General features: G+C 33.6%; 1 protein-coding gene across 1 annotated transcript; it reads right to left on the minus strand.

The window, feature by feature from the left end:
• Nucleotides 1-16,145: 16,145 nt before the first annotated feature.
• Nucleotides 16,146-18,749, minus strand: LOC127857250 (uncharacterized). The gene is made up of 4 exons (XM_052393667.1): nucleotides 18,287-18,749; nucleotides 17,876-17,989; nucleotides 17,037-17,189; nucleotides 16,146-16,378 (listed from the first exon to the last, which is right to left on the minus strand). Exons 1-4 carry the CDS (start codon nucleotides 18,375-18,377, stop codon nucleotides 16,146-16,148), a joined length of 591 nt encoding a protein of 196 aa, XP_052249627.1. The 5' UTR covers nucleotides 18,378-18,749.
• Between the last annotated feature and the right edge of the window lie 1,403 nt (nucleotides 18,750-20,152).

The raw sequence follows: 20,152 nt of genomic DNA on the forward strand, positions 1-20,152 counted from the left end.
TTTACATGCTTGTCCCAAGCACTGCGTACATTTATGAACTTATTTTATGGTAAAAAGATCAGTTATAATGTGCTTTCAATTTCAGAAAACAACATATTTCTACATAAGCCAAGCCTTGAGTAAATTTACACACTTAAACCAACATAATAATAACCAGATTATTTTCCAAACAAATCAAAGAAGTAATAAACAAATATTGTTGCAAGCACTGCGTAAATTTACGAACTAATTTATGGCAAAAGATAGTTATATTATTATTGAAATTCAAATATACAACATTTTTAACAAAACTATATTCACGATCTTTCTGCTCTGGGAAAATAAACGCACTTAAATCAACAATAAAACCATGGCAATTTTACTTAAAGTATTTGAAGTAATAAACAAAGTTGTCCCAAGTACTGCGTACATTTTCAAGTAATTTATGGAAGAAAACTCTGAAAACCATGTGGCTTTTAATATTTATAGAACATCTGAGCATAATTTCTTAAAACACATACAAATTAGTAAATACCAGGCTATTAAACCTGATAAATTACTTATTAAAGTCAAATAAATATAAACAATAATACCTTGCCACTATATTCTCAAGTACGGTAGTTTCTTCTTTAATGTGGTATTCAGTCAAAATTGGGCAACCTCATATTATGTTATGTTATGGAACATAAATGACACTAAAAACAAATTAATTTTTTCAATGCATCATTTCATATAGTGTATTGAAGTTTCTGTCAAGTCCTTAGCCCTTCAGCATTTGCTAGTAACATATTAATTTACTGCTGACAAACGTTTTTCCTAAAAATGTAGTGTTTGGTAACATTGTAATATGCTCTGGATAAATATAGTACATATATACAACCATAGAACATAAACAACCGACTAACAAAAAGCGACTATGAAATTAAATCACATGTATATGCTTCAGTTTGGGGTCATAATGTTTTTGTTCACACAACATTAACATAGTATACAAGGACACTGTCACTCCAATTTGTGAAATTTCCGCATTTCATCTTCTTCTACATCGTGCTCTATTATGTCTTCCAAGAACATGACTTTGTATTCTAGAATAACAAATAACAATTATATTAATGTAAAAAGAAAATTACACATATAAATAAAGTGCAACTATGGCCCCTTTATCACTCGTATGAGGAGATAATACGGCGCGGCTAATTTTGACCCCAGCTGGCAGGGCTTCATGCCAGGAACATTCCTGCAAAGTTTTCGTAAAGAATTCATAGGGGAATAAGATATGTAAGAGATATATTGTGCACGTCTGGAGAATTTGTAAAACAATCTGTATTAAAAAAATTCATTGGTGTTAAAATAAACTTCCTATCTTTTAAAGGTTTAATAAGAACTGTGAAGGCAATCACATTTATCAGATTATCAGTACTTCCATTTATTAAAAAGCCAAATATTCAATCTGCATTTATATCATGTTACTTGGATAACATAGTATTTGGTTATAATCAAAACAAACTTGTTTATAAATGTTTTAGCTATAATACAGAGATACCCACTTGCCATTCAAAATAGAATACTCTTTTTAATAACGTTGAATGGACCAAAGTGCATGCAATTGTTTTTATTATATCTAGGGACACATACACTCAGAGGTTCCAGACAAGAATTGTTCACAGAATCTTAGAAACCAAATCTCTGTTATTTAAAATGAACATTGTTCATGACAATTTATTTCCTTCTTTAATGAAAATGAAAAAAACCCTATAACATATATTCTGGGACTGCATTTTTGCAAAGAGAATTTTAAATTATGTTTTAGAAGTTTTGAGATAACATAATATGCAAAAATGAACTGAGATTTCCTGTCAAACAATGTTATTAAGATGTACAAGCATTAACATGACTGATAATAATGTTCTTATCCTTGAAATTAAAAAGTATATATTTGTATGCAAGAGAAAGGGTCTATTACCTTCAATTAGGGGGTTAAAAATTATCTTGGCTTAGAATGGCAAAATCATTCTAATACAAAATATCAAGAAAAGGAACTACTAAATTGGGTAATTGTAAACTTTTAGTAAACCAATAAAATAATCTTATTATAAATTATGTTGTTTGCTTAAAATATTTAATACCACAGTCGTTTGTTGAACGTTAATAATCGTCTTAAGTCCAAACAATTGATTAATGTTATATTTGTTCTGAATTCCAAACCCTTTTTCTTTTTTTGTATCATCTGTGTATGTGTCAGTGTGTGGCAAATGTATGATTGTGCATATATGATTGAATGCATGGATATTATGTACCCCTATTATCGAATTGTTAAAAGAACTATATTATGTACTAACAAATTAACATGCAAACTAACGATACAATGTGTAATGTATATGGAGGTGAATAAACGATAGAAATTGAAAAAACTACACAAAGCACTTAGTGCTTAACTGAGCTTAAAAAGAAAGTTAATAAAATATGAACCCAAATGTAATTGTGATTTTCGTGCATAACATGTTGTATTAATGTTTTGATAATAATTATTATAAATTAAATGCATTACATTTTTACACTGTTTTAAAAGAAAACTATCATTTATGTGACTATCTTGTATAACTAGCGGCTGGGAACATATTTTTATTTTTGTCCTGACATACAAGTCTTACCAAATTATTTTGAAACCAATCTATATATTCTATCATTACATGGTAACCGTTATGGTTGAGCACATATGTTTGGACATAATCAATATAATGCACGTTTTTCAAAAGACATTAGTTGCCAAGCAGGGTTGTCATCCAGCATGTTCACGCACATAAACTCTTACTTACATCATTGCTGGAAATTAATTTTGCTGGGTATGCCACCTCATCTATAAATTTCGCCCAGACCTTGTCTCCAACCTCAAAAGCATTATTTGCAGCCTTTCTGAGTTGTCCTCCATCGCCCTCAGCTTTTCTCGACACAATAGTATGCATATTTTTAGTTTTTTTAAGCTACTACAATTTAAAAAAATTATTATTAGTAGTATTGTGCACAAGAAAAGCATGCTTTGAATATTTTTATAACGTGAATATTCTTATATTGTTTGAACTTATTAATGTTTTTTGGTTAGCATTTCGACTGCCAATATTGTATTTGAGTAGATGAAACGTATCTAGATTTGAAAGTAGAATGTATTTCATGAAATTCTAATAATTGTTAAAAGTCGTCCACAGGACACTGTTGTGGGCGCAGTAAAATCAAACAAGTATTTTATTCTTTGAATGAAATGTACAAACTATATGGTATGCAAATGCTCATTTATAATGAGTACTTCGGAGCGGACAAAACTGCATTCAACAAATGAGTTCTATGGGGCTGGAGTTCGAAACACATTGGGATCATGTTTTGAAAACAATATTTGGGTGTTTTACCTTGTACATATTATATTTATGACTTTATCAATAAGGAATTGTTCCTCATTTCTTATTCGTTAAACCTGGGTTTTGTGTAATTTTAGAAGATCTGTCTGCACAAAGCAAAGTACTGTTGATAAGTCACTTGACAGAAATACTATCAACAAGCCCAATTCATATCTAGTTTTTACAACTTACTTTTGCATTTTTCACATGATTCCCTCCGATCTTTTTTGTGGATTTCAACTTCTCCTGAAAACAACAATTTATCATGCATACTGGATTTGAGCAACATGGCAAAGAAAAACAAGAGCTCACCTGAATAACTCTGCAATCTTCAATCTTAAGTTTTAGTCGAACTTGGCAAGAATCTAAAACAGGAAAACACAATGGCCCTAAGCCTGGCAAATTTTCACCACTTAGGGCAACTAGTCCAGGTCCATAATTTCAACAATCTTTGTACAAGCCCACTAGACCGTATTTCATTCCAAATATCTTAGCTCAAGACCTTGCGATTTCAGAGAAGAAGATTTTGAAAGTGTTTCCTTGCGGTTCCCATGGCAACCAGAGTTATGCATGTAATGTAATTCAATTCTTTGAATTTTTTTTAAAGAGCTTCATTCCAGGAACATTCTGCAAGATTGGCCCAGCGGTTTAGGAGGAATTGTCTTTTAAATGAATTGTGGACGACAGACGGACGACGGACAGACGGATATTCAATTATACTTATTACTCTACCTGTCACTAATTGACAGGTGAGCTAAAATCACAAGTTCTCATATAAATTTAAGCTGTAATGGACATAAATGAACAGTATATCACAAAGATTTTGCTGTTGCTTTGTACATCAGGATACTTCTATACAACTAAAATTGCCTTTATTTTTTAATCTAAAATCTGTTATAAAAGGGTAATTCCAAGCTTGCATATATGGCAATGTTTTATAATTTCATTGATTAATATATTTATCCGTCTTGTATTTTTATCTTATTACGATGACATAAGGGAAATATTTAACGTAAAGGGAATAACCAAATCCTTCTGGTTTCTTCCCAAGCACCATTTAGTCGATCGCAGTTGCTGCTCTAATTCAGAGACCTTAAATGCTGCATTCTACACTGGCAAGCAACGGAAAAGTAAGCATGAATTTTCCCGCCTAATTTCTATTTTTATAACTCCCATTGCCAAATATAAACTAATTAATACTTAATATCTGTACTTGAAATTCAATAACAGGTTCATCAAAATTGGCCTGATTTCTTTCTGTTTGGAAATGGAATTACCTTCAGTTGCATATTTTCTTCCTCAACTGCCTCTAACTTTTCTTCAGCTCATCACTTTTCTTCTGAAATCAAGATTCATGTTATAAAATACTCTCATACTTGTGCCGTTTCTTGTTAATGATTGAAAAAACAACAACATAATTAAGCATCTTACCATTTGTATATACTAGCAATAAAACAAGAAATGTCAGACACACGTTCCACACACTTATTGAATCACAAATCAAAATTGGTCATCTTCTGATCATTAACCTCTTTCATGACGATTATGATTAATATGACCAATCAATCGCATGACATCCCTTTGAACAATGTTCTAAAGCTTATAAGGCCTAGTTTTCTAAAGTTACTAATCGCAAACTATTTTCAAGGTCACTGGGCTATTTTACCTGATGACCCAAACACTCAACAATTTACAAAGCAAGTTTACTAGGCCTATGATTGATATGTTATTGAACATGAATTATTTTAGCATTCTCAGTCACTGTGACTTTTGAACTAGAGACCCCAAAATCAATAAAGGTCATCTACTGATTGGTCTTGAACAACAGCCGTAGCAAGTTTCATTTCATAGGACTCATCATTCTTCATTTTTGACCAAGTGACCCAAAGATCAAAAGCGATCATCTTCTGATCATGGCAAATCATCAAGTGAAATTAATAAAGGATATGTGTTCATCGTAAGATCGTTTGTTATTTCACGAGTGGTCATAGAAAATATATTTTCACGAAAATATTATTTTTCTATTATCACGAGTGAAATAACAAACGATCTAACACTGACATGAACACATTTTCATTTTCTTTTATGCCCCTTTTTCAAGAAAATAATTAACAGCTGTTTCCCTTTTGCTGAAAAGTTAACCTTTTTCCCGTGGCGTGCCACAATACATTTCAATACACAAAATAACGTCATTAGGGTTTGGTTCTAGCCAAGCATGATACACTTTATCTTTATCAAAAACTCAAATATATTATATTAATCCTATTATTTTTTCCATGTTTACATTAATAATGTTCAAATATTGCATTTTTAGACGATTGTTTTCGTCCGCAGTTGAAAAACGCCGATCCTCAAATTTTTGGAAAACCCCACAAAACCCCCAAAAATGATCTAAAAATAGCACAGGTGAAAATAACAATTTGTTTATTTTCATTGCTGTAATTTTACTGCAGAAATGTCATATTTTATCATAAGGTATAAAAGTATTATAAATAATTATAAAGGTTCTGTGGTAAAAACATTGAATTATATTGGGCAGTTACTCTTTTGTGATAGTATTTTTTTTATTTTCCGAGTGTATAATCTAAGAGTAAATAATTTAGTTGCAATAACAATCTCACTTTCATTTAATAAAAAGTGAAACATAATCAAAACTTCCTTTAAATATTAATGGACAATAAACATAAAATTACCCTTAGTCCCCCAATTTCTTCCTGCATGCACTGTTACCGTGGCTTATCATCAGGAGTGCATTCATCTTCATGGTCAGCCATCTCAGCCAAGTCAGCCTGTAGTAAAAGATAGCAAATTATAACAACTGGAGAGGTCATTACAGATCGCTTATTTTCATTTGGTCCGAGTTCAAGTATTAGCAACATTTATGATGAAATCAAGCTGTTTTCGACTTCACATACGAGTATAAATAAAACAACGTTTATATATAAATTTACATGGAAAAAAATAGCAACAAATTTGCGACCTAAGGTATGCGCAAATCTATATCCAAGCCTATAATTTACAATTTGGTGAAGGTCCACCAGATGATGCTTCGCCCGGTCAGTAACTTCTAGTATAAGGGAGGCCACTGCGTAGGAGATTGAGATTTATAGTGCAGATAGAATTGTTTTACGAACGAAATTTATTTTAGGTCATACGAAGATTTTTTGACATAAAACGGTCTTAGAAAAATTCACTAAAAACGGTGTCAGCAATATTCTTGGAAGAAAACGTTAGAAAAACGTTTCCAAAAAGAAAATTGTAAGAATGACCATATACTAAATTAAATAGATATTTCGTCTGATTTTTGATCAGGTAAGGCTTCATAATGGGCCACCGATCGATGTGGATTTTCGAAATGTGGTATATACCATAAGCATAGGTGCGTAAACGCACCTATGCTAAAAACTAAGGTCCATATATTTCCTCGTACAAAAGAGCCATGATGGCCCACTGTTGCTCAGCTAGGCCCTGTGCTTTTGGAGAATAACATTTTTTACTTGGAAATCAAATTTGCCCTCAGGGTGGTTACAATTTTGACTGCAGGGGCATAATTTGAACAATCTTGGTAGAATTCAAATAGATGAAGTTTTATGCAAAATATATATAATATAGGCATTGTTGTTTCACATAAGATTTTCACTATATGCATTTAAGGAAAACTCATTTACCCCTGGTGCGGGATAAATTTTGGTTGTCAAATTTAAAAGATTCATGCCAGGAACATTTAAGCAAAGTTACATCAAGATTGGTTTAAACATATTTATTCTTGGCTCAGTAGTTTAGGAAATGTCGTTCTAGTAAAAATTTTGACATACGACACACGGCACAGGAAGACGGACAAAGACCAGTTACGAGAGCTCACCCTAAACAATTTCAAAGTGTTACGATAAACTTATAAAAGCTTTAAGGAAACATGTACATTTTCTTCATGTATTATACCACATAGTCTCTAATGTTTGTGCATATGACTTGCACAATATTTATGCTTGTAAATAGTTTGATTAGACTGGTTCAACCTAAGTGTACATTCAAATTCTTGTCGTGGTGGTGTAGTGGATGAGATGTCCGTCTAGCGATCGAGAATTCGTGGGTTCGATCCCTACTAAGGGAGCGTTCTAATTATCTCCGACATAGACACCAAGTTCTGGTTCTTCCCAGGAAACAGACTTGAACGTGTTTCACTAAGCCTAAGGCTTTCGATGCAATCGAGCGAATGAATAAATGGATTTAAAAAAAAATCTTGTCTGAGATACCAACAACAAATAATTAAAGTGCACATAAATGTCTTGCGTATTAGCATTGAATCCCTCCTTCTACCATGTCTCGATCAATGCCTCTTGCTCACTCTTCTGCAGCGCAACACATACGGTGAAAGCTGTTTGTTTTACTGGATTCTCTGACCAGACTGTGAGGATACGAAGGCTGGTCTGGAGCTACGCTGGCCGCATATGGCATAGTATCCATTTTCTTTTTTGTGTAGGTAACGATAAGTAATGTTCTTTAGATTATTTGGACCTAGAATTTCACTAGTTTGTTTAAATTTTGTTGTTATATTAAGTAGTTTATGTTAATATGGATATTCTCTATCTTACCGTACGTCTTGTATTCCGAGGATAAAACTCCTAACGACTTATCTATGGTTAGTTTGCATCACAATAGATATCCTTATATGAACTTTTAAATTATCGCTTTAATGTCATTAAAGCTTTAAAGACTCGTTATGATACGCTTATTGATTTCCTGATTGACTCTATCTGTGGTTTCAGTACGTTTGTAACTTGACACTTTCTTTAACGAATAGTAAGTTTACCCATAAACGGTGCCATGCAAGGTGTTTGTTGTATTGTAGTCGATTTCAATAAACTAGGTACATTGGTGTATCTGGTACAATTGATAAGCTACTGACTTGAAGATATTAAGGATTCTATAAAGAATGTTTTTTCTTTGCTTTCAAATCTATCAACAATCGTGTGCTGTCAGAATTTTTTTAAACAAATAAAAAGAAGAGCAGAAATAGATCAATGGAAACTTTTGTCAGCAATTTAAATGAGATATTCTGTGGATTTATATTGATAGATAATTAAAATTACTTTTCAATTTCAATGAGGATTTAATATTATCATTACGTTATTTTGCGGAAGAAAATATTTCTGCTTTATTAGAACGCCCCACCTTCCGTGAAGATGACAACAATCGATACAATAAAATATGTGTTTTCTATATAGGAAATATAGCATTGTGAACATTGTAATTATACATTATATGAGCCGCGTCATGCGAAAATGGGTCTGATGCCATATGCGGTCAGCGAATCTCCTGACCAGCCTGCGCATGTTTGCATTCTTGCCAGGAGCTACACTTCCCACTTATGAAACCACATGACCTTGTTTGCATTATAGCGGTTATCGTAGCTCCTAGCCAGACTGTGGAGGCAAAACACCCATTTTTGCATGACGCGACTCATATTTTATTCATAAGCGAGACGGAACAAAAGTGATAACAGCAGTTCAGCAGTTACATTTTGTACTTACAAACTACATGTAGTATATTAAGGAGCTTACATGTATGATATTTGTTAGTGTGTATTTGACAATATTTATATCACGTACCATCACTTTTTTCTTGATGGCTTACACAAAATAGACCGCATTAAAGGGGCTTGCTCACGGAATTAAGTATTTTTATTTATGTTATTTAATGCATGTTTTAACAAAGATTTAATTTTTGAAATTGTATTAAATAATTTTGATATAAAATAACAAAAAAGAGCTCTCCTTGCAGCTCGAACCCGATTCCTCAAGAAGCAAACAATCACGCGCTTCTACTACACAACGCAGTCCTTTGAATGTGCAAGGTAGTTTGAACGCTATGTCGGTGATATACTTTTGTTCTCAACTATCTATGAAACGTGTTACAAACGCTTTATTATTTTTCTAATGTCGTTTGATAGTTATCAATTAACGGACATGTATTGTATACATTTTTCATAGTCAGCAGAGGTTATTTTGTTTGATTGAATATGATGCATATGACAAAAAATGCATTTTCATATTGCTGAAATGATGATGAGGTGAAGGATTACTATAACGATGAATGTGATGATAAGTAACATTAATAACGTGACTTGTAATGAAATTCGCGATATTATTATTGTTTATTAGTGAGCCTTCAATCTGTCGAGAGAATAACTTGTTGCGTAGCTCCATACACGACTGACAGTAGCGTTCTCCGAGAACGTCGCAATGCTGACGTCGCAACGTCCGTCGTTTATCCGACATAATAGTGGGCACCGTTTTATTGCTTTCTAAATATGACGTCAATGTTGACGTCGACAAGCAAGCGAGGGACTTGCTGTTGCGATTTGGTAATGACTGGGAGTACACTTCGGACGTGTATTGTTTCTGACATTCGCGGCACGTTAAACACTGTGCAAAGACATCGGGAATGTGCATTTAATCCCGCACGAAGCGTTCTCGTTGTCAAGTCCCTTTGTAGCGCCGAAACACGTATAGTTTCTCGTGCAGATTTGTAGGATCATACACTTTACTTTTGACGCGTTCTGACGTTTCGATGGGTGGTAAAATCACCGTGTTTTCGTGTACCAGTCTGCTAATACAGCGGTGAAATTTGGGTCTGTACCGAGCTATATCTTCGTGAGCATCAGTCGACTTTCGTGAGTTACATTTTCGGAACGGTAGAAAGTTATTACCAATGCTCGGAAGTTTCCATAACCCGCGAGTAAGATCCAATTTGTCCTCGTTATGTTGACTATATTCAAATAAATTGCGATACTTCCTACATTTAGACGATGAATCTCGGGTACGGGATGTTAGTGTTCGCGCAGTGTTGATATTTATGTCGTTGTCGACGTAGGGCGTCCACATTTCAAGTTCGTCCGGAAAGCGCGCATTTCAGAGTTGTACTATTTTAGGCATCACGTTTTTCCTGAGTCTCAAATGGTTCATTGGAATATTGTGAGAATTTGCAATCGGCATCCTTGGTCCTGGAAAATAAAAAAATTGTTAGCCTGCACATTGAATGGACCTTTTCTCATTTTGCTTAAATGACAAAATTGAAATAAATTCTTTCAGATTGGAAAATTTTCGTTGTAGTGATGATATTTGCGAGGAAACAGTAATACTGAACATGCTCTAAAATATCCATGATATGCATCGTTTGACGATTTTAAAACCTGATTATAAAAAAGCGTCACAAACGCGAAACGATTGAATAAGGTGAGGAATTCTGTTGGTATCGTTATATTTTGTGACACTACGATGATTGCTTATATAAAGTATAAAATACACCGCTCTTTGTGTGAGCACTGATGGTTGAGTGGTTTAATTGTTAAACTTTTACTCAAAGGTCCAGTGCTTCGAATCCAGTTGAGGATTTTTTTTAAATGTTATTATTGTTGTTTACTGGAGCTATACAGTTCCGATGTTTACATTTATCAATTTAAAGCATTTAATAACAAACTTCAGTGCATGCCAAAAACTGTGAAAAGGTCCCTTTAATTAAAAATTTATAAATTTGTTACACGAGTTCACCGGACAAGGGGTCAATTTTCAATTCAGATTGATAAACATTTTAAAAAATATGCGCTTTGCTTTGGAAAAAACGGGGCTTAATGCATGTGTGTAAAGTGTCGTTCCAGTTTAGACTGTGCAGTCCACATAAAAGTATTAGCGACGATACTTCCGCTTTTATGGTATTTTTCGTTTAAAGGAGGACTCTTTTTGTGCGAAAATCCAGCTTAGGTGGAAAATGAAGACCCCGATAAGCCTTTCTAGACAACAAAGGCTCATATGGGACGATATTGTCCATTAAGCGCCGTTGTCCCAGAACGAGGCTAATATCTTATCGGTTGGATTGGTAAATACTTTATATCTCGAACTTTGTATGCTTCATATGCCCAAATAAAATAAAAGATAATTTATGAATACATTTGTATGTATATTGGATCCATAATCATGATAAATACATGTAATATATCAATTGAAAAATAAAGCTTTTCATCGTTCTTATATAATAAACAATTTTGTTACAACAAATATTGTTCGCCACATTTAAGAAATATCTTTATACTTCTGCAATGAATTAGCGTTTGCAAACAAGCATTGTTGAGTCTCAAATATCCGAACGTGGTTTATATTAAAGGAAGTATTGAATATTAAATAAATTGCAAACTGACTGTAGACATGTTAGGTCAATAAATTGCTCGGAGTTAGTCTGTTTATATTCTAGCTATGTGAACGTTTTTCTAAAATATTTCTAAAAATATTTATAATTCCAAACGTCCAATACGTTCAATACCATTTTGTTATTGCTTATATTGCTTTAAATAAAATATATAATTACACATTCCTCACGCATTGGTGTATGTACTTACCTTATATGTTCCTCACATTAAACCAAATCAATAGAATTAAACGTATACAAGTAGTAACTTAAAGTGTTCACATATGAATATATTAATTATTATGTAGCAAGGTATACATGATAGTTATTCTGACATACATTGTATAGTACACATCGCCAATATGCTGTGCTTTATCACATAGCTTGTTTTGATCGATATATATATATATATATATATATATATATATATATATATATATATATATATATATATATATATATATATATATATATATATATATATATATATATATATATATATATATATATATGGCAGACTACTCCAAATGGAAAAAAAAACTTACTTCGTGTAGTTTTACACTATTATAAATAATGTATCGCCGATAGTTGTCGATTCTCCGTGTCATTCAGTCAATACATCAATACGAATGTATCGTTTCCAAATATTTAAACTGCTATCTCAACGCTGTTGTTTATTCAAGATTATTTTAGATAAGTTTTAACCCCAGTTCCACTGCCAAACAATGTCCATTTAAGCCACATCCGACAATAAAGTGTACATATATTAAACAGTTATCCTGTCACTATTTTCTTTCGGATATATTTTAAAAACGATAAGTATATAAAGCTTATTAAACGTGAATGACATTTATCCTATTTGTACACAATACTTAAAACAGCATTAAGCCTTCATAGATTGAACTATACCCCAACTGCGTAAATAGGTATAACTTTCGTAAGGTGTGCCAGAAGAAATCATTATTAAATTACATTTTTCGGTTTGATTGATTTGTGTAGAATGCACGCGTGCCCGAAGTCTAGTAAAACGTTAAGCTTTGTTTCAGAACTTAATAGAACAAAGCATGATAATGATTATTAAGTAGACTGTACACTGCTTAACGGATTATAAACTGATTCAGTTCTTTTCGTCATCAGTTCATTTCATATATAAGCCGCGTCATGCGAAAATGGGTGTTATGCCATACGCGGCGAGCGGATCTCAAGACCATCCTGCGCGTCCACACAGTCTGGTCAGGAGCTACCATGTCCACAAAAGAGACAACGAAACCTTGCTTGAATATAAAGCGGAAAGTCTAGCTCCTGACCAGATTGTGCGGATGCGCAGGCTGGCCTGGAGCTACGCTGGCCGCATACGGCATAACACCCATTTTCGCATGACGCGACTCTTTTTGAGTAAGTTACAATAAGTTATGTTCTTGGGATTATTTTGACCTAGAATTTCACTGGTTTGTTGAGATTTGTTTTATTATATGTATTAGTTTAAGTTGATATAGATATTCTGTAGATTACATCTTGTGTTGCGAGGATAAAACTCCTAACGCATTATCTATGGTTAGTATGCATAAAAATAAATTTGATGTTTTGAATTATCGCTTTACTGTCATTAAAACGTTAAACACCCGCTATTATAGGCTTATTCATGTTCTAATTGGCTCTATCTGTGCCACCTGGGCTCAGTACGTTTGTAACTTGACACGTACTAAGATATAGTAAGCTTATCCATACACGGGGTCATGCAATGTTTTTGTTGTAATGTAGTCGATTTCAATAAACTTGGTAAAATTCTGTTTCGGGTAAAATGTATAACCTATTGATAAACTGACTGATAATACGGATTTACAAAGCGTTATGTAGTATTGTCCTTCCTTCCAAATCTATCAAAAATCGTGTGCTGTCAAAATTTTCTTTTCAACAAATAAAAACCGTAAGAAAAGTTAAAGGTCAATTGAAACTATTATCAGCAATTTAAACGAGATATTCTCTGGATTTGTATTAATTGATAATTAAAATTACCTTTCGATTTCATTGAGGATTTTAATACCATCAATCCGTTTTTTTGGCGGAAGAAGTCTTTTCTGCTTAATTATTATGTTGCACTTTCCGTGAAGATGACAAAAATGGATAAGATAAAATGATTTCTTTATTTATAGGAAATACAGCAGCGTGACAATTGTGCTAATAGATGGTATGAGTCACACGTCATGCGAAAATGTGTCTTATGCCATTTGTAAAGCGGACAGAGTAGCTCCTGGCCAGACTTTGCGGATGCTCAGACATACCGGTAACACCCACCCTATTTTATAGACCCTTTTTATTTACTATATGGACCGCCGTTTGTACATCGTGTATTATATACCCTTTAAACATTCGAGTGCACTATTAGTATGATCAATATAATCATCGACATTGATTAAAAGTAAGCGTAAGTAACTGTTACCACCAGGATCAGTATCTGAATTATAAAGTTAAGTTGACATTTATAGTAAACAGACAAAATATCGCTGTAAAATAAAATGCTCTTTTCTATTTGTGTGTGGCAAAATATAATCCATTTTAATTTCCCGCAACGATATCTATTCATGCGACACTTAAATGGGACATGAATATATGTTGAATATATTGTACCACAAACACACACAAATAATGTTGATATAAATGTTCACGAACAATACAGCAGACTTACAGCTACCATATATAACACATTAATTAGTGTATATATAAGTGAACATAAATTAGTTAACATGATTCCAGTCTAGCTATTGTTATCTAGGTACATGTATTTCATACATCATTCCATATATTTAAAGTACTTTGACATTAGTATACAGGCTTCCCACTGCCAGATCTACAGCAGCTTTGTCCATTTCTTTGCCGTATCGGTCTGCTGCACGATGACATTGACTGTAGAAATCCTCCGAGTTTCCTGGAAATAATAACTATTAATTAAAAATATAACATATCGTTACTACTCGTAAATGCATTGACTTTGATGCCAAGTAGTGAAAATGGGACAGTTCAGTTAAATATATACTTAAATCATTTACTGGATGTTAAAGAAACAGAAACGCTCACGAAAAGGTTAATTATCACCTTTAAAGGGACTGTAAACTACGAATGACGAAAAAAGAAAAGTTCTAAAATACGTATTTTTTTATAATTATTAGTTCATATTGATTAAAATATCACGACTGGTATATTATATTACTTGAAAAGTTAATATTTTCAGTATATTCGGTAATAAAATTTCGCGATGTGAAATTGAAAGTACATCGCGAAAATAGGTGACATAACGATATACACACTATAAATAACGCAAGTAGATTGATCATTTTATATAAAAAAATATATACACTTCCCTATGCATGCACAATTTGCATTCCTGGGTTAACTTTACCACGTGACGATAATGATCAATCTACTTGCGTTATTTATAGTTAACTGGTAGTTACCTGGTAAACATACCCAGAAAAAATAAATAAATACAACAATAAAGTAAAAATTTAAAAAAAAATCAAGTAATGGTATATACCAGTCGTTATATTTAAATCAATATTAACTAATAATTTTTTAAAAATGCTGTATTTTAGAACTTTTCTTGTTTCGTCATTTGTGGTTAACAGTCCCTTTATATTGTTAATGTAACGTATTAAATAACCAAACATCATGAAATTTATTTACTTTTTATTGAACCGTTTTACTTCAGAGCTCATTTCTGTTACTACATGTGAGAATTTCATAATTCCTATGACATTAAACAAATTAACACCACACTAGTTCACAAATGTCTAGCGTTTCTTTTACAAACATGAAAGTGGTAGACTATGATGTTTATTGTATTATCAAAACAGAGCAGAACATATACTAGTAGTTTATTTAAGACTTAAGCATATACAGCTCATCGTAAAAAAACAATAAAGCAAAAATGCCAACATGAACATACATGAGTCAGAATAACAATAACAATAAAAAACATAAAAAGATTAAGTGAAAATAAAAACATATAATTTCATGTGTATGCATTTGTTTTACAAACATATGGATTTTCGTGAGAATGTAGCATGTAAGTGAAGGCTCGTAGTGTTTTAACAAAGTTAATTGAATGTTTTAAATCCGCAATTATTATCATATGCGTGTATGATCGTGAGAGAAAACTGTTTGTTTTTGGACTTGGGGCTCAAGTATACATTTCCCCAAAATTCTAGTGGATTAATGTGCACATGTCTAGGATATGCACAATTGCGTCAAGTATGAAATTTGACGGAAGTTTAATACGCTAGCGAATGTCGAGTGTCTTCCTTTTATAACAGTTTGAAGCGGAAAATATACATAAAAGCGATAATAAAATACTTTGGTCAATACTAGATAAAGAAATGTTGAACAAAAACAGTTACTATTTTCTATAACATCCTCAAACAGTTAAGTTTATATCCAACAGAAAAAAAAGAAAGCGTTCCCATGTTGAAAGTGTTCATAATGGGCAACACATTAATCGGCGATGTTATTTAACTTATGTTCAATACTAACACGACACGATATTTTTTTTAAACACAGATGGAAATGGACGCGGCTCATTTGTGGTAAACTCGGATCAGTTTATTGCTTTATCTGCGAGATATTGCTCAATAAACTCTGTGGACTCAGTTGCCATCCGAATAAAGAACGTGTAAGTGTCCTGTGTCGTGTACGTTTCTCCAGCAACAGCTTCTGCAGGTTCGGCTGCTCAAACGCAAAGTCCGCCAAGGCGCTCGCATACTCCTGTGACGTATAACGTCGAGATATGCTCGTCATTACCTCGGTGAACGTTTGGCAGAAACGCTTGCGGCTTTCTGCAAAGGTTTGAGACTTTTAATAAGGTTTGTTGAGACAAACTCCAGTCCGTTGAAGAACCATTACTTAGTGTCTTCAGACCTTAAAATCTTGCAAACTCCATCACAGTGGGGGTCAAACGCGGGAACTCAAGATCTCTAGGTGAACACTTGTACACCACGCCATCGCGACATTTGAATAGTTTAACCCTTTATTATTTAGAGCCAAGCTTTCCTGCTACAAATAGTTATCAAAATATATTGAAATCCCTGTTTGCCAAATTTCGTTACTCAATGAAATATATCAGTGCATCCATTTTGTTATACATATTGCAGTATAATGAAATTGTAAATCCTATGAATTATATTCACAAAAACGGTAAAATAAGTTAAGGCGTCCGTCAAATATATATACATACAGATCTTCATGTATTCAATAAGCCCTTAAAGTTGTATATTTACAGGAAAAAGTAATCAAACGCATTCGGATGGGAATATTTCTGTTCGGTAAATATGCTGGAGGAATATTAACTTAAAGCAAAGGCATCGGCCCTGACAAACATGTAATTATTGGTCCCAATACCCACACAAGTTCATGACAAGATGAGAACCGTATGTATGGGCATTGGAGCAACTTTAACATTTAATATAAAAGGCAATTAAAATATATTTGTGTTACCTGGAATGTGCCGCAAAGCAAAAAACGTTTTGAGACACTCCCGCAAGATTCCCTGTATATTGAAGCGCCTATTCGCGGGGTCATAGGTAAGGAAGTGACGCCTAAGTTCATGGACCAGCACTTGGTCCTTCACCACCGCTTTAGTCGGGTAATCTGCGGTTGAAGTTGAGTGCATTATATTTGTTAGGAAATCACGAACATACATCTTGAAAAGAAATCTTGAATATACATGTTACTAGTTCAAGGACTATTTGCTGGACACGATCAGAAAATATTAAATACAAGTTTCATATTTCCACAACGTGAAACGATGCTTCAATGCAAAAATATCGTTCATTTTTCCTAACATATCGTACCAAATGCCTTTTGCACATGAGGCGTCTGAAATTAATATATACATAGATCAGCACAGCCATGAGTAATACAATACTGAAAACGTTGTGCTAGGTTAAATTTACCAATAACTAGGTAGCGATTTGCATGTTCAGAAGTGAGCGTAACTACTACTGCAAGGAGAGAAACTGTATAAGAATATTTTTTTTCATTTCAATCATTGTCTTATTCTGATTGTATTGTGCATGATTTAATGTCCATTGTGTTTGCCAAAAGAAATACATATGTTTGAACTAGAAGTGAGCGGGTTTGAACTAACGTCTATTTTAACTTTCTGAACTAAAAAGGCCAAATGCGTTTTTGTGCCAGGTATAGTTAAAATATTACGAAGAAATGATCAGAAGTTTCTTCCATTAACGAGCCTGCAGTATGATCAAATTTTCAACCCGTTTCTAAAGCATGTGATTAAGAAATCAACTTTGAATTGTGTTTAGTTTAAAACTTACCGAGGAGCGATCTGGCCTCTTCTGCTGTAAACGAGCCAGGAATAAAATCCAATTCTGAGAACCGTCTCTGCAGCACGGGGCTCAGGCGATCGATGAACAGCCGGTAAACGTCAGCTGAAATAGTGATTCAATTTGTATAATGCTTGCGTTAGATACCTGAAATACCTGTAATACCGATAGGGATATACATTAAATAATGCCTGAATGATGCATATCTTACCGGGAGAATATGCATACAGTTTATCAAATTCACCGCCAGATTTTGGTCCATTAAAAATAACTTATTCCATGCACAATATTCTTAACCAATAACATTTGTTAGCGAAATACACAGATACAGTCAACTGATGGCAAAAAGAAACTCCTCGATAAATTTAATTTACCATTAAATTACGTTCCTCAAGCACCTACCAACTCTGTCTTTCCCCGGATAAAACTCTCGACTATGGACCTTCAGTCTGTATTCCGCTAGCAGTTGCGCCATGTCCTTCGGCGTCAACATGCCCCTTCATTCCGAAGCTCGGACGTTATCATGAGAATCAGAAGCGTCAACCTTTCACTAAGTTCGACAATAGGGTCCCAGTTTTCGCCGTAGTCCACCTCCGGCGCTTCGGCTCTTAGTAACTCCGTCGTCTATGTCGGCTTTAGCGGTTGCAGCTCACACACGTGATAGATACGCCGCAAACTTTCCAGCTGAAACTTCGTTGTAGAAGTCAAAATGACTTTTATATTGTTCTGTTTAAAAAGAGCAACAAACACATTTTGTAGGGGTTCGCGAGTTTCGGCTTCATTGTCAATAAAGTATTCGCCATTGTCAAAAAAGAATACGTATTGCGTTTTTCTAGTGGAAACAGCACAGACAAGCATGCTTTCCAACGACTTGACATCGTTTGGATGAAATTGAACAGAAACAGTCAACTGGGCGCATATATTGACGTACATTGCGCTGGTCTCCTTCAAGTTAACGTAGACTAATTCATCATATTGGCCGGTTGCACTATCCAAAAACTCTTTCGCTAGCCTTGATGTACCAACAGATCGCATCCCGAAAATTCCGAACATTCTTTGTTGTTTGTTTCAGACAGCTTGCGAATTGCGACGTTCATCTGTTCGACCGACGAACCGGCCCTCAAAGTAGGTTTCTATTCCGATGACCATTATTAAAATTCGGTTGTGTGCTTTGATATGGATGAAAACGATAAACGACCTCCTTATCAAAGTTGTCTTCCATGCAATAATGAATCTTACCACGGTGTACATTTGGGCGAAATAGTATTAAGTCATATCTATCAAAGCATTGTTAACGAACCGTAGATATTGTCGGTAACGAAATCAGCCATACATAATCTCGCTTTGAATTCGTTATAATCGTTGTCTTCCTTTGAAATCCAAACAGTAATTAGCCCCTTTTGATTTCGAATGTGTCAATATTTCCCCTTCAAGTCCAACGCATCATGATTTTTTTTAATTCCAACTAGTATTTATTTTTCCATTTGAATTCAAAAGAATCATCATCTCATATACCTAGTACATGTATTAAAATCATCGTCTGTTTATATACACATGTGTTAGTACAGCAAAAATATCAATAAACGTACTAGATTGGTAACACAAAGTCTACTGAAGTACGTTTTGATGTTTATGCCTGCTGCATTTGGTTTTACCAACGAAACATGCGGAGGTTTATATACTTTAAACCTCACATGACATTTTGGTCTGTTGAACACTTCTTTTACATACATATTATATGTCTGTATATTACAATTACCAATTAAAAACGATTTAAATTAAACCTCAATTTGTATTGTCTGTTTTACATATCGAGTTCGGTATTTAACTTTCATGTTTCAGTCGTATGTATAAATTGCTACCACATACAGCATATATCGAGTTTATATCGAGTCGATGTTGACTACATTGTGTCAGCATTAAGTGTATTGTACATTTCGTGTAGTGTTTATCAATTCAACAACTTGAATGGCTGATCTAAAAATATGATCTTTAAATGTAAACGGCATAATTTCAAAAGATTGACAAATATTTTTGCGTAACTTTTTTATGTGTAAACACTTTGGATGTGTTCTGTTTGCATGAGATTCACATTAGTATTTTTCTACAGCTAAAACAATTGAATATGCGTCAAATCTCAATAATACAATTTCGGAGTTTTGGTGAGGAAAGATGTACAGGCGTTGCAATTATTGTAATAAATCCTAGTTTAAATATGGATTCATTTCAGACTGACATAGAAGGAAGAATATTGTATATAGATGTATC

Source organism: Dreissena polymorpha, chromosome 14 (genome assembly GCF_020536995.1).
Source record: "Dreissena polymorpha isolate Duluth1 chromosome 14, UMN_Dpol_1.0, whole genome shotgun sequence".
Taxonomy (NCBI): domain Eukaryota; kingdom Metazoa; phylum Mollusca; class Bivalvia; order Myida; family Dreissenidae; genus Dreissena; species Dreissena polymorpha.